The sequence below is a fragment of the Nematostella vectensis genome, chromosome 6 (genome assembly GCF_932526225.1).
Source record: "Nematostella vectensis chromosome 6, jaNemVect1.1, whole genome shotgun sequence".
Lineage (NCBI taxonomy): Eukaryota > Metazoa > Cnidaria > Anthozoa > Actiniaria > Edwardsiidae > Nematostella > Nematostella vectensis.
The window spans coordinates 289-15813 of NC_064039.1; the positions used below are offsets into that span (position 1 = coordinate 289).

At 43.2% G+C, this 15525-nt stretch overlaps 2 protein-coding genes across 5 annotated transcripts; one reads left to right on the forward strand and one right to left on the reverse strand.

Annotated features, from left to right (window-relative positions):
* Positions 1 to 1529: 1529 nt before the first annotated feature.
* LOC5511471 (lamin-B1) lies at positions 1530 to 5633 on the forward strand (the record flags this gene model as incomplete). Of its 3 annotated transcripts, none has more annotated exon segments than XM_048729242.1 (7): positions 1530 to 1608; positions 1911 to 2018; positions 2667 to 2786; positions 2999 to 3132; positions 4253 to 4490; positions 4896 to 5062; positions 5127 to 5633. In XM_048729242.1, coding segments are annotated over 6 exon segments (844 nt in total), but the record flags the coding sequence as incomplete, so codon positions are not given.
* Positions 5634 to 5812: 179 nt separating this feature from the next.
* Positions 5813 to 15233, reverse strand: LOC5511473 (zinc metalloproteinase nas-13). Of its 2 annotated transcripts, XM_048729244.1 has the most exons (16): positions 15133 to 15233; positions 14974 to 15056; positions 14597 to 14782; positions 12732 to 12855; positions 12064 to 12242; positions 11600 to 11818; positions 11354 to 11437; positions 11102 to 11221; positions 10765 to 10887; positions 10552 to 10566; positions 9932 to 9958; positions 9076 to 9213; positions 8523 to 8612; positions 7030 to 7188; positions 6314 to 6411; positions 5813 to 6051 (listed from the first exon to the last, which is right to left on the reverse strand). In XM_048729244.1, exons 2-16 carry the CDS (start codon positions 15044 to 15046, stop codon positions 5914 to 5916), a joined length of 1773 nt encoding a protein of 590 aa, XP_048585201.1. In that variant the 5' UTR covers positions 15047 to 15056; positions 15133 to 15233; the 3' UTR covers positions 5813 to 5913. The 2 variants fall into 2 exon arrangements, with proteins under 2 accessions (XP_048585201.1, XP_001631888.3); XM_001631838.3 differs by lacking the exon at positions 9932 to 9958 and having other exon boundaries at positions 10525 to 10566.
* Between the last annotated feature and the right edge of the window lie 292 nt (positions 15234 to 15525).

Below are 15525 nucleotides of genomic sequence, written 5' to 3' on the forward strand. Positions count from 1 at the left end.
AGACTGACACTGTCTTTGCAATATTAGCGGAGCTCCATGGATAAAGAAATATAGTATATCTATGCGACTTGGTTTTGTGGCCATCGCGCGGGTACCCTGTGGTGTCACAATCCATCCATCCCCATGTCCATCCATCCATCCCAGTCAATCATGCAACTCCCAGGCCCCATTAGGTCTCTTATGCTTTTACCTGTTTTTTACCGCCTCACGTTTAGTGCTTCAAAGTTCGTTTGTTCACAGAAAAAAAGGTAGCTAGAAAATAATATTCAATGAGAAAATATACGGATGGGCTTATTCTGGTCGAGGGAACCGTTTTGCCTGAAGTAACTGAGAAGCCTATGTCAGAGCCGATAGTTAAATCCACCCTCTAATAGGGGAATCCAGGCCCGTACCCAGGGGGTGCAGGGCGAACGCATCCCCCCCCCACAACGCCCAACAAAAGTCAACTTTTTGTTCTAAATAGACGTGTTATTTGTAGAAAAAAACTAAAAATCATTAGCCAGAACATTCTGGTATGTAGCCAGATCCGACAATAAACGTCCCGTGGAGATCCTGCAAAGATATGCTGCAAAGGCATAAAAAATCCCTTTTTGTCCTTCCGGAAAAATTAGGTCCGCTTTTTCGGAATTCGCACCCCCACCCCTACCCCACCCCCCCAAGAAAAATCCTGGTTCGGGCCTGGAATCCCTCCCGTCGCGTTCTTCAATTGTAGCAGCAGAGGACTATAGAGAGACTCTACATTACTATTCTCATCAAGATGTAACGTAGCAAATCTAACCGTAGCAAATTACGTAGCAAATCAAAACAGGAAGGTAATGTTATTAAGTATATTATTATTTAACAAGAGAAATTCTCATCGGCAACAAGAAAACACAAGTTCCGCAAGATAATCCGAATTCAATGTAAGATAACGTTAAATGAACAGTTTACCGTTATATTTCTTATACTTGTCAAGTTTTTCGCTTCAAAATTAATGTGAAAATTGTCACCAAAACAAAACGTTTTCGGACCGTAGCCTATTCACACTGTCATTGATTCATCACAAACTTCCACAGTGTCTCTCGCTGGAGTTTGGTCTTCGTAGGGGTTGGGGGGAATGGGATGGGAACAAAACCCTAGTGTTAGTGGCAAATAAACCTGGCTCCGCTTTTAGGCAGTGCCTAAATCTATATATTAACACCTTTTAAATATTAACAACACTTGAATATATGAAATAGATTAAAGAAAGACTGTTCCCCACGGTACTTATCTATATGTTCCCCCCAGTGCTATATGTTCCACGCAATGCTTTAGTGTTTCCCACAGTGCTTTAGCTAAATGTTTCTACTGGTCTTTATCTATATGTTCCCCTCGGTGCTTTATTTTTATGAGCCCCACGGTGCTTTATCTATATGTTCCCCCAAGTGCTATATGTTCCACACGGGTCTTTAGCTATATGTTCCCCTCGGTGCTTTATCTATATGCTCCCCACGGTGCTTATCTATATATAGTGAATAGTGAATTTACCATAGGGGGTTTTATTTCTCCAGTCACACAGGCAACGTTCGAATCTTAGAAGTTAATCCGGATGGGAATTATGTCCGACTCTTCAACACATCTGCACATAGGGTAAGAGAGCGTCTTTAAGATTACCGTGTGTTACACCCGATATTTTCCACAACAGCGAAAAAATGTTATACATTTTAGTAATTTACCAGAATGTTTTAGATAAGAGGTACGAACCAAAAGCCCCAACAATTCTTTGCACGTTAATACAGTAAGTATTAAACCTTATTTTTGAGTAATGGTTCCAATACTGTTGACAAAGATAGTGATACAGCAACCGTATTGGTGTAAATGGCCAATAACTGGTTGATTTTTTTATTTAATTTGCCTAACATTACCATTAACTACTGGTGTCGTTGTTCCAGGATGAGGAGATCGGTGGTTACATGATTCAACAGAATGTCGCTGGACGACCAGTGACCGTGTTCCGATTCCCTCCACGCACTCGCCTCAAGGCGCTTTCACACACCACGGTAAGACACGTGTGAGACGCTTGTAAGATACAGGCTGTGTCCCGTGCGAGTCACGACACGCCTATATCAACATGCTTGTCACGACACGCCTATATCAACATGCGAGTCACGACACGCCTATATCAACATGCGAGTCACGGCACGCCTATATCAACATGCGAGTCACGACACGCCTATATCAACATGCGAGTCACGGCACGCCTATATCAACATGCGAGTCACGACACGCCTATATCAACATGCGAGTCACGGCTGTATTACTTGTGAGGAATTTATATCACGCGCTCCAATTCCAATTGTCCCGACTCAAGGCGTTATATCCTCACATGGTAAGACACAATGCAAGTGGCGCCCAAACAAACACTTATCTACCTATCTTGCCTTGGACAGGCGGGCCCAGAGATAGACTTTGAATATGCTCCTAACCCTCGCCCTCGCCCTAACCCTCGCCCTCACTGATGCCCCGCCCTATTAAGCACACCACGCTGGTTAAGCATACAGCCCTCGAAGTATTATTATTTTTATTATTTTTCTTTTTAGAAATACACACATTACAATGTCGACAACCTTCTTTCTTACTCAAGTACGTGTAGGCGAAAACTGGCATTATCTTTTTTTTTTTTTTTTTTTTTTTACTTTTGTTTTCAGGTTTGGTCGGCAGGCAGTCTTTCAAGGCATAACCCGCCATCAGATTTCCTGTGGAAAGAGCAGCACAAGTGGGGGACTGGACCCGAATGCACAACGATCCTCTGTAAACCAAATGGCCAAGTAAGTGACATAGCGTCTCATCTTAACAAAATGATGAAGTTACATGGCGTCTCATGTTAACAAAATGACCAAGTAAGTGACATGGCGTCTTGTATAAACCTCTTGGCCATGTGAATAACATGGTGTCTTATGTAAACCTAATGGCCAAGTAAATAGCATAGTATAGCTTATGCAATTTGCTGTTGTTCGAAATGCCTTGTTTTTGCCCATAGGCCATGGCGTGGACTACTGCTGCATTCCCGTTTGGTGTGCCAAACCAGATCCCAACGCGCGACACAGGGCCTACTAGCCCGCGGGATTCGGGAGAGCAGTTGAACAATGAAAACACAGGACCCATGTCACCTCGGTAGGTGTGAATAGTAGCGTTGCATACAGGATAATAGGGCGGATGTGTTAGCCTTCTATCATATACCAAACGAAAGGTGTTACCCTTCTATCATGTACCAACCAAAAGGTGTTACCCTTCTACCATGTACCAACTAAAAGGTGTTACCCTTCTATCATGTGCCAACCAAAAGGTGTTACCCTTCTACAATGTACCAACCAAAAGGTGTTACCCTTCTACCATGTACCAACTAAGAGGTGTTAACCTTCTACCATGTACCAACCAAAAGGTGTTACCCTTCTATCATGTACCAACTGAAAGGTGTTACCCTTCTATTATGTACCAACCAAAAGGTGTTACCCTTCTATCATGTACCAACCAAAAGGTGTTACCCTTCTATCATGTACCAACTAAAAGGTGTTACCCTTCTATCATGTACCAACCAAAAGGTGTTACCCTTCTACCATGTACCAACCAAAAGATGTTACCCTTCTATCATGTACCAACCAAAAGGTGTTACCCTTCTATCATGTACCAAACAAAAGGTGTTACCCTTCTATCGTGTACCAACTAAAAGATGTTACCCTTCTATCATGTACCAACCAAAAGGTGTTACCCTTCTATCATGTACCAACCAAAAGGTGTTACTCTTCTATCATGTACCAACTGAAAGGTGTTATCCTTCTACCATGTACCAACCAAAAGGTGTTACCCTTCTATCATGTACCAACCAAAAGGTGTTACCCTTCTATCATGTACCAACCAAAAGGTGTTACCCTTCTACCATGTACCAACTAAAAGGTGTTACCCTTCTATCATGTACCAACCAAAAGGTGTTACCCTTCTACCATGTACCAACCAAAAGGTGTTACCCTTCTACCATGTACCAATTAAGAGGTGTTAACCTTCTACCATGTACCAACCAAAAGGTGTTACCCTTCTATCATGTACCAATCAAAAGGTGTTTGCCTGTATAATTAAGTCTATTCAAGTATGTAAACAAAAGGAAACATCTAACTAAATATCAACTAAAAGGTGTTATCCTGCTATCATGTACCAACCAAAAGGTGTTTGCCTGTCTAATCAAGTCGATTCAATTATGTAAACAAAAGGAAGCATCTAACTCCCTGTCCATGTTCAGGTATAAGACCCCAGAGCCGATCCCTCGGGAGATAGAGGGCAAACCTTTCTCACGTCCACCGACTGACCCCCTCCACCCCCACAGCGTTCAATCTCGGGTCAAGGCGGGTGGCCATGATGGCATGACAGTTAACCCACAGTCGAGGTCACAGACAACCAGGCCGGACCCTGCCGGGGCTACGCGGACGGGGGGAGCCCCCCTCAGGAGATATGCTGGCACATCCTTGCCTAATGATAAGGTAATCTATCTGATCACGTGGTTATTGTCCCTCCTCGTTTTCCCTCTGGGTAATCTATTCAATGGTAGGCAATCAGAACTTTAAAAGACGCTTTCTAATCTGCTTCCCTTAATGGAGGGTTGCCATTTGTTTTCCGGATATAATTGTATCGTATATCTAAAGAATGAAAGAGAATTCGTCAAAAGTTTGGTTGTGTTTCAAAAGAACATTGGCGTTGCATGATTTCATGTATTTAAGTGTTTATTTTATATGCATAGGGATTTGCAAAGTAGACCAAACTTTCACCAGACTAATTGGTCTCTCCAAAGATCTGTGCCATTCTGTGCCATCACAGCTCGCATCAGCTGTAGCGTTATTTCTAGCCTGCCTTCTCGGGGCTTAGTCTCGTTTTATTTGTCATTCAAGGATTCCAGTTCTAAGCAGACACATGGTGGTACTATACGAGTTGTACCCGCCACGAATTTTAGCTCTCCGTCCAAACAACACCAAGACCGACTGGCCAACCTCAGTGCAAACCACAAGGTGGACTTCTCCCCTCCTGCACCAAGACCTTACGTGGCAACGCGATAGAGGTACTGCCGAAAGAAAAGGGACTGGGATATAAAACATGGCGGGAAGTAATTTTGTGAATTTTAGCGCCCTTTATTTTCTTTTGGGATTGTAGACGTCCGCCCTGGATCATGCACTCTAGCAAGCTTCTGACCGACTTTTGGCTACTTTTGTTATAGCCCAACGCCGATCGATGAATTGTAAATAGTGTGTAGTTGTGAAATGATGAATCGCAAGGAAACGTGGCACCAAAGTATCACTCGACGTGAAAAAGGCCTTAACTGATAGATAGCTAGGCGAGGTGTTAGACTCCATGCAAATCAATGTTTTATAGAAAGTCATTATTCATACATTTTTTTGTTAAATGCGACCTCCATACATAGAATAATCAATTTTCAAAATTTTCAGAAATTAATATTGTGTTTCTTAAAATCCAGTCTACTTGTGTAAAGTCATCAGACCTCCCAGATTGTATGCATATTTTATTGTAATCAAGAAATGTAACATAAGGTTTTGGTCATGCGAAATTTGAACCTTGTATTGATTTAAACACATTTGACATTTGTCGTCAATTTAGATCCAATTTTGCACAAATTGTTGTGTTTGTTTTCTTTCTTTTCGTATTTATATACCTTTTGTTTGCTTCCAACCTTCTTGTTGAGTCGTCACATTAAGGGGAGGGAGGTGTGAGGTGGGGTGGTGTGGGGAGGGGAGTGGAGTGGTCATGAAGAGACCGCATAGTGGTCTGATATACAGCCTGTAAGGACCCACAATGCCACTTGCCTTTCTGGTTTATTCATTGCCACATGAAAATGGACAGTTTTGTAACTTTTATCCCCCTTTTATTTTACTACATGTTTCGCGGGCGAAGATCCTAAGCGGCACAGCCATAGAGCTCCATGCGCAGACATGGATAAGTTGAGTCGACCACGTGCAGACGTACATAGCGAGCTTTGACTGGCTCGAACTTGTTGATAGCTGGCGTGAAAAAGTCGCAGCCACCATCGAACACCTGTTGACAATAGGGGAAGCTCTTAGACGCCAGCAAGGGCGGTGGATTTGTGAGATTGACGGTAGCAGAATTTCCGTAATTGCTCGAATTTCACATCAAACACTTGTTGACAATAGGGAAAGCTCTTAGACCCCAGCAAGGGCGGGGTATTTGTGAAATTAACGGTAGCAGAAGTCCCGTCGGACCTCCGGAAGTAAACTGGTGATAATGCGGCTTTAAGACATTTCACCTATCTCCGCGGTTGTCCCGGTTGAATACACACCTTATCTTGGCCGTTTTCCTGGTAAAACTGGTACGCCGAGTTGTCCATGCTGAAAGCAAGCTTGTACTTCGTTACCACCTCGTGAGAGTCGTCTCGGCCTACTCGTAAATAATACAAAGCAGATTAGAAAGATGACGTCAGTATCGTACAATAGACAGCAATGGTGGAAGCACGGGTGGCCTAGTGTGTTAGCGCGTCGGCCTCTCACCGCTGTGGCCCAGGTTCGAATCCTGGCTCAAACTGGGGATTTTTTCCTGGTTCCTGCCTCGAGTCGAATTTGTCACAAGTGAGTTGAAGTTATTCTCCCGTGTTTCCAGTCTTCTCGGATAAGGACACTAAACCGGAGGTCCCGTCTCTTCAAGCTGCACTACATTAATCTGAACCGAAGGGACGTAAAAGAACCACTGGGGGACGCAATAAACCCTCTGGCAGTGACCACCCCCAGTGACAGTGCTTAAAAAAACCCAGCCAATAATCCTCAAATGTGAGGGGTAGGCTGTAATTGGTAAATCGTAAATCGTAAAATGGTAATAACAATAATGAGTAATGTCGAATTAATTGGAGGTTTGTATTTGGAAGAAGTATTGAGGTACTGATTGTAATGACATTGTTCATAAAGATGTCAATCTTGGTGAAGATGATAATGTGAATGATGACGATGATGATTGTGGTGGTGGTGGTGGTGGTGGTGCTATATTCGTATAAGCTGTACGTACCCTGTGTGGCGATAGCGCCCACTCGCTTCACCTTGCCTAGGTCGACGCCTACAAACACATCTCCCTTGCGGTCGGACGCGCACCACGCGCCTATTCGCTTGGTGCTCTGCGTATCCTCCTGGTACAACCGAGCGTTCTCCGCACCCGCGCTCCAGTCACCTTTACAAGAACCCAGAATAATTATCGATAAAAATATTAGGTCAGAAAAGGCAACTGAATAATCGCGCTGTTACACCACCGTTATTAAAATGTTTATCATATCAGTATTAACCGGATAGGGCGTGTTATCTATTCAAAGGGGAATATTCAGTACTAATCGGGAAAGGTTTGTTATTTGAAGGGCAAGATTCAGTACTTACTGGATAGGGCGTGTTATTTGAAGGGCAAGATTGAGTACTTACTTGATAGGGCGTGTTATTTAAAGGGCAAGATTGAGTACTTACTTGATAGGGCGTGTTATTTAAAGGGCAAGATTGAGTACTTACCGGATAGGGCGTGTTATTTAAAGGGCAAGATTGAGTACTTACTTGATAGGGCGTGTTATTTAAAGGGCAAGATTCAGTACTTACTGGATAGGGCGTGTTATTTAAAGGGCAAGATTCAGTACTTACTGGATAGGGCGTGTTATTTAAAGGGCAATATTGAGTACTTACTTGATAGGGCGTGTTATTTAAAGGGCAAGATTCAGTACTTACCGGATAGGGCGTGTTATTTAAAGGGAAAGATTGAGTGCTTACTTGATAGGGCGTGTCATTTAAAGGGCAAGATTCAGTACTTACTTGATAGGGCGTGTTATTTAAAGGGCAAGATTCAGTACTTTCCGGATAGGGCGTGTTATTTAAAGGGCAAGATTCAGTACTTACTGGATAGGGCGTGTTATTTAAAGGGCAAGATTGAGTACTTACTTGATAGGGCGTGTTATTTAAAGGGCAAGATTCAGTACTTACCGGATAGGGCGTGTTATTTAAAGGGCAAGATTGAGTACTTACTTGATAGGGCGTGTTATTTAAAGGGCAAGATTGAGTACTTACTTGATAGGGCGTGTTATTTAAAGGGCAAGATTCAGTACTTACCGGATAGGGCGTGTTATTTAAAGGGCAAGATTGAGTACTTACTTGGTAGGGCGTGTTATTTAAAGGGCAAGATTCAGTACTTACCGGATAGGGCGTGTTATTTAAAGGGCAAGATTCAGTACTTACTGGATAGGGCGTGTTATTTAAAGGGCAAGATTCAGTACTTACTGGATAGGGCGTGTTATTTAAAGGGCAAGAATGAGTACTTACTGGATAGGGCGTGTTATTTAAAGGGCAAGATTCAGTACTTACTGGATAGGGCGTGTTATTTAAAGGGCAAGATTCAGTACTTATTTGATAGGGCGTGTCATTTAAAGGGCAAGATTCAGTACTTATTTGATAGGGCGTCTTATTTAAAGGGCAACATTCAGTACTTACTGGATAGGGCGTGTTATTTAAAGGGCAAGATTCAATACCTACCGGGAAAGAACTCAGTTGAAGCGAAGAAATTGCTGTCCGGAAGAGAGTAGTTACCAGGCCATCCGAGTCCCAACGGCTCTGAGCACGTTCCTTCAAAATAATGGTGTGGATACGAGGTAAAAAAAGTGCCGCTGAACCCCGCTAATTCTAACTTGTCCAACAACCCCGCTATCTCATCTTATGGATAGTGGTAATACAGTAGAACCTCATTAACTCGAAGTGTCGAGTGTCTGCTAGCGTATTTCCTCTTGTTTTTAGGCGTGACATAATTAGTTTAAGGGTCATGTTGCATTACAAGGCATACTACGTGCCACCGGATGCGAGGGGGTATATTGCGTGACAAACAAGCCGTCATCACCTCTACCACGAAGCTCACCTTTTGGCTTGACTGGGTACGTGACAAACAAGTGTCACCGGATGTGAGGGGGTATATTGCGTGACAAACAAGCCGTCATCACCTGTACCACGAAGCTCACCTTGTGGCTTGACTGGGTACGTGACAAACAAGTGTCACTGGATGTTAGGGGGTATATTGCGTGACCACGAAGCTCACCTTGTGGCGTGACAGGGTACGTGTCACATTTGGTCCTGCAGCTTATGCGGCAGTTGAAATCGACCCAGGCAGAGGTGGCACACTGCTTGAAATGAGCCTTGTCAGGGCAGTCTCGAAACTTGTCCAAGCACTTCAGACCTGAGCATTCAAAAACAAGTCAGCTTATCAGGGCCGTAGCAGGGGGTGGGGTACTGGTGCGCGTGCCCGCCAATATTAAAAATATATAAGAAATTGACCAGTTATGGCGTGGTTGTGCCCCCTCCCCCATGTTTCTTAACGTTTATGTATTGCCCCTTCCCCCAGGCTTACGTGGCCTGCTACGGCTCTGCTAATACAATGATATAACTGGTCCAAGTACTCCAGAGCTGAGCATTCGAAAACAAGTCAGCCACCAAATGGTCTTTGGCGAGCACTTGCGAGCTTGCGAGCACCCCGTTTTTTATGCGAGACCGGGTATTTTTAGTTGTTGAATAAATCGAGCAGCGAGAACATCGAAAAATGCAATGCGAGCACGACGGAAAAAAATGCGCGAGCATGCAAGCGTAAGCCGAAAACTGCGAGCACATCGGGGGACCATTCGGGGGCCCTAGGCAATGACATTTTTTGTAGGAAACCCGCTCGCATCGGCTTATCTAGAATAATTTCAGTATTTTGAATAACTGTTGGCAAGACGAAGATGATAAGAGACTAATAAATGCTGTTGGAAAATCATTCCAGTCCTTGGAGGCATAGTAGATTAAAGACAAGGTTCTTGGGTACATATATATACATAATGTACGTACCTACGCCTGTCCTTGGAGGCATAGTAGATTAAAGACAAGGTTCTTGTGCACATATATATACATAATGTACGTACCTACGCCTGTCCTTGGGAGCATAGTAGATTAAAGACAAGGTTCTTGTGCACATATATATACATAATGTACGTACCTACGCCTGTCCTTGGGAGCATAGTAGATTAAAGACAAGGTTCTTGTGCACATATATATACATAATGTACGTACCTACGCCTGTCCTTGGGAGCATAGTAGATTAAAGACGAGGTTCTTGTGCACATATATATACATAATGTACGTACCTACGCCTGTCCTTGGAGGCATAGTAGATTAAAGACGAGTTTCTTGGGCACATATATATACATAATGTACGCACCTACGCCTGTCCTTGGGAGCATAGTAGATTAAAGACAAGGTTCTTGTGCACATATATATACATAATGTACGTACCTACGCCTGTCCTTGGGAGCATAGTAAATTAAAGACAAGGTTCTTGGGTACATATATATACATAATGTACGTACCTGACGCCTGTCCTTGGAGGCATAGTAGATTAAAGACGAGTTTCTTGGGCACATATATATACATAATGTACGTACCTACGATTGTCCTTGGGAGCATAGTAGATTAAAGACAAGGTTCTTGGGTACATATATATACATAATGTACGTACCTACTCCTGTCCTTGGAGGCATAGTAGGTACGGGCTTGGGCTCTGCGGATAAAATGGATTATATAGGAAGTAACGTTTGCACCTTTTAAAAGGTGAGTACAGCATAGGAATATTGCAAATAAAAAAGACAAAAAGTATTGGGGTGTGATTTAAAAGTAGCTATCAACAGTACTATCGTTTTTGATATAGTGCACAGGCAGACGAATGGGGGTAAAAATATAAATAGAAGACCGTACGTACTTGTGCACTGTGAGCAAAACTTGCATGAGAAAGGGCAGTACATTTTCATGTTTTCTTTGTCGCTCTGACATTTGCCTTCTTTTGTCCACTGCATGCACTGGTGGTCGTAGTTCCTGCAGTGATCTAAGAAAAAAAACTTGTGATGAGCAAAACTGTGGTAGTCAATGTGGTAGCGCGGAATAAGCTAGCGTATGCATATAGTCAAGGTCTCCCACTCTCAACCGGCTTAGTAAAACATTATTCATAACAAATAGCGCACTTAGATATAACAAGGACAACAGACTTTTAGTAATTGGAGAAGGGTCACTACTAAACTATCCTATTGTCATGGTCCTACCCGTTACACAATGTCCGCATGTTTTGTAGCACCAATAGAACATATTGTCGGGCCGGCTCTCGCAGTAACCACTCTTTAAGAACTCAGAGCATCTGTCACTGCGATCAGTGCAGACCCCTCCTAAAAACGTCAGACAGGCAAAAATAAATCACAAAGAATTCACAGACCCTTAGACAAAAAAAGGGAAATGTAGAAAAAAATTAGATGCGTCTTCGAGATCAAAATCATTTTGTAGATTGATGAGATTCTTACCTGCCTCGGCATCTCGCTCCAATTCACCACGCGTCAGGGTAATAGGCTTTGACATCTCAACAGGTGGTTGTCGTAGTTCGCGTGCTAAGAATATTTTAAAAACACCACACGAATCGCATAATTAGAATTGCGCGTATGTTATTTGATCATCGTCGCTATACTACTGCATATCTGTGTTCTTCGATACGTGTGACGACAGCGAAGATATCGGTATGGCATTTTGTCATGTGCACATGCTCTACATACCGGCACAGCTGTACATACGGCGCGCCTGCAATGCATCATCGTCGCTAAGACCAATGTAGGGCAGTTTGCCGTTAAGGTCTCTGATTGGTTCAATGGTCGGTTTGCCGTTCTTGCTGAAAGCCGTCCAAGGGTAGTGCATGATTGAGCCGTAGTCATAAGGCACGTTATAGTCGATGACCTCAGTGCCCCATTTTCGCTTTTCGAAATTGTATTTCATACCTAACAAAAAAAATATGATTAGAACTCCAAAAGCACAAAGATAAAGTATTAGAACTGTGATAGACAAAGAGAACTATGAGGGAGAGGTGTTGAAGGTTTCATAAACTACACGTCGCGAAATTTATTTTGGGACCTAACAACTTCAAGAGAAAATCTATTTGGTAAAAAGTAAGAATATCCCCCAAAAAGACTGCATTCCCTTTAGTTGGTCCTAAAACACGACAAAAACACCCTCCGCCTCTTACTGTCATCCACGTTATCAAACAGGATGCGGATGTAGTTATCTCTGTCCGGTCTGCTCTGTTCATGCCAGAAGCCGATGGCATGACCCAGCTCGTGTACCATGACGTGCTTGTAATCACAGCCCTTGCCCATGGAAAGGTAATTCTTGCGACCATGCACTTTGCCAACCTCACTCCAACACCTACAAGACGAACACGAGTACATACTTACACCAACAAGACCAACACGGATACAGGGCCATAAGACTCTTACACCTACAAGACCAACACGGATACAGAGTCACAAGACTCTCTTTAACATCTACAAGACCAACAAGGATACAGGGTCATAAGGCAATAGAGCACAAGTCAAGAGAACATTGACCGATTAAAAAGAGAAAGATAAATTAAACAAAAATACTAGTCCCCCCTTTTTTTTACACGACACCTTTAAGAGATAGCAGTTTTATAAGTCTACTGTCCTGCGTAGTGAAGCGTTCTCGTGTTATTTGAGGGAAATAAACCCAGAAACTGGCAAAACCCAGCAAGACTTTGACTGCGCAAAAAAAATCCCTAGACGTTTGTCAGTTGACATCTCCTCAGTTGCCACTGATTTTTTGTTTCTCTACTCTCAAACACACGAAACATGCAATTGCTTTGCAACGCGATTAAATATGTCGACAGCACCTTACCCAAGAGATCTGTAGATCCACACGTAGTTTGTCTCGTTTGTTCTCGGTACAAATCGCAAGCAAGTCTTACTTTCCCACTCCCGCATGGCTTCTTTGATCACTCTTACGCCCCATGGCTGACTCGCTGAACAAAAGGAATTCACAGCATATGAAAGTGCAGGTAAAACGGCAACTATGCAACCTAGCTTATTGCAGCTTGGGTCCGAACAGCGTCTTAAAATTTGGCCCCACACAAGAGAACTCCAAAAATACCCTATTTTCAAAGAAAGCTGCAGGTCGAGGCTTAAGACCCGTGCAAACTGAGCCAGCACCTGCCAGCATTGCTGGCGAATTTTCGCTTGACTGACTAAAGGACAAAGAAAATGTCAAAATGGGAAATTGACTTTCTGACATTTCTTTTGTCTTGTGGTCAGTCGAGCAAGAATTTGTCAGCAATGCTGGCCGGTGCTGGCGCAGTTTGCACAGGGTTTAAAAAGCTTTAGACAACATATGTGCATACATATGAAAGATTGACATTTGAGTTATCGAAATACGTTGTTCAAATTAATAGTAAGGGATTTTTTTTTGAAACAATTATAATAATTTCAACCTAGGTAAGCCGTTTTGAGCGCTTTTTTTTGTATTTTTAAAATCTCGCGTTCTGCCGCACGCCGATAATTGGATAAGCATATCGCCTATGTCCACCAATTCTGCCCCATGCAAGAAATGCGCACAAAACGCTCTGCTTTAGGGGAACCGACCCAAAAAATAAAATCGAATATTATGGTAAACCTTAAACATTACAATGTAGCCTCCCCCTCCTCTCCCCTCCCATTCCCACGTGCACAATTTGTTGAACTTACTTATACTACTTGCTTAATCAATCTCGTAAGGCCCCTCCCCTATCACTATGGCGTGCACAATTTGTTGAACTTGCTTATACTGCAATCAATCTCGTAAGACCCCTCCCCTCCCCTATCACTATGGCGTACACATTGTGTTGAACTTACTGATACTACAATCAATCTCGTAAGGCCCCTCCCCTCCCCTATCACTATGGCGTAAACATTGTGTTGAACTTACTGATACTGCAATCAATCTCGTAAGGCCCCTCCCCTCCCCTATCACTATGGCGTACACATTGTGTTGAACTTACTGATACTGCAATCAATCTCGTAAGGCCCCTCCCCTCCCCTATCACTATGGCGTACACATTGTGTTGAACTTACTGATACTACAATCAATCCCGTAAGGCCCATCCCCTCCCCTATCACTATGGCGTAAACATTGTGTTGAACTTACTGATACTGCAATCAATCTCGTAAGGCCCCTCCCCTCCCCTATCACTATGGCGTACACATTGTGTTGAACTTACTGATACTGCAATCAATCTCGTAAGGCCCCTCCCCTCCCCTATCACTATGGCGTACACATTGTGTTGAACTTACTGATACTACAATCAATCTCGTAAGGCCCCTCCCCTCCCCTATCACTATGGCGTAAACATTGTGTTGAACTTACTGATACTGCAATCAATCTCGTAAGGCCCCTCCCCTCCCCTATCACTATGGCGTACACATTGTGTTGAACTTACTGATACTGCAATCAATCTCGTAAGGCCCCTCCCCTCCCCTATCACTATGGCGTACACATTGTGTTGAACTTACTGATACTACAATCAATCCCGTAAGGCCCATCCCCTCCCCTATCACTATGGCGTAAACATTGTGTTGAACTTACTGATACTGCAATCAATCTCGTAAGGCCCCTCCCCTCCCCTATCACTATGGCGTACACATTGTGTTGAACTTACTGATACTGCAATCAATCTCGTAAGGCCCCTCCCCTCCCCTATCACTATGGCGTAAACATTGTGTTGAACTTACTGATACTGCAATCAATCTCGTAAGGTATAACGGCATTGTCCCAAAGCTTCTTCTTGTCAGCATTGGCTGCCCGTGATAGTCCCCCCTCGGGATCTCCAAAGACCTTCACGTTACGGGACTGTGTTTGCGTGAGTCGAATGTCGCCCTCGAACAGGTTTCTGTCGGCAGAGTAGTAATGCGTTTCATCTGCGAAGAGAACAAATCCTTTTAATCACTCTCGACATTGTAATTTTGTTATGAAAAAATGCTTCCCTTGTCTGCCATACCTTTGTAGGCTGACAGAGGCTTTTCAAGTTTTGAAACATTAAAAACATGAATTATAAAGATTCAAGAAACACTTCGCGTAGTAAAAAAAGCCAAGGAAAACGTTTTTGCACCTGGTTTTTCGAAGAGACCCTCTCCAGAAGCAATGCCGAGCACAATCAGCGGAAGAAAGCAGAACAGCGCCATTTTAAGTGCCCTAGGAGAAAATGGAGAAGTGTTTTTGAAGCTTCACTTTTAAGTATAGAACAAGTGACTGAAATATAGTTACTTACCTTGCCTTTCTCAGGTTGAGTGGAAAAGCGACTCATCTCTACGCCACGGATGCTTTTATCCGAAACTTTAGCCTTGCCGGCTGCCCACACAGAAAATCGACCAACAAAAGACTAAAATGGCTGAGACAAATATTAGGCCGAATATGAGAAGGTTGGATGTTACCTTGAAATTCTAGCAGGTTTGGTTTGTTTGTACAGAACCGTACTCTATCTATATAGTGTGATGACATTTCAAAGAAAAAAGAGACAATTTTTACAACAGGAAAGGTTGAGTTTGACAGAACAACAAGGGATGGAAGAACTTGAGACCCTCCAGGGTCAGTGGCTTCACAGTGTGCATTTTTTTTCGCGTATGAGTTTGACGTGTGGATGGGGAAAGTACTTATTAGGATT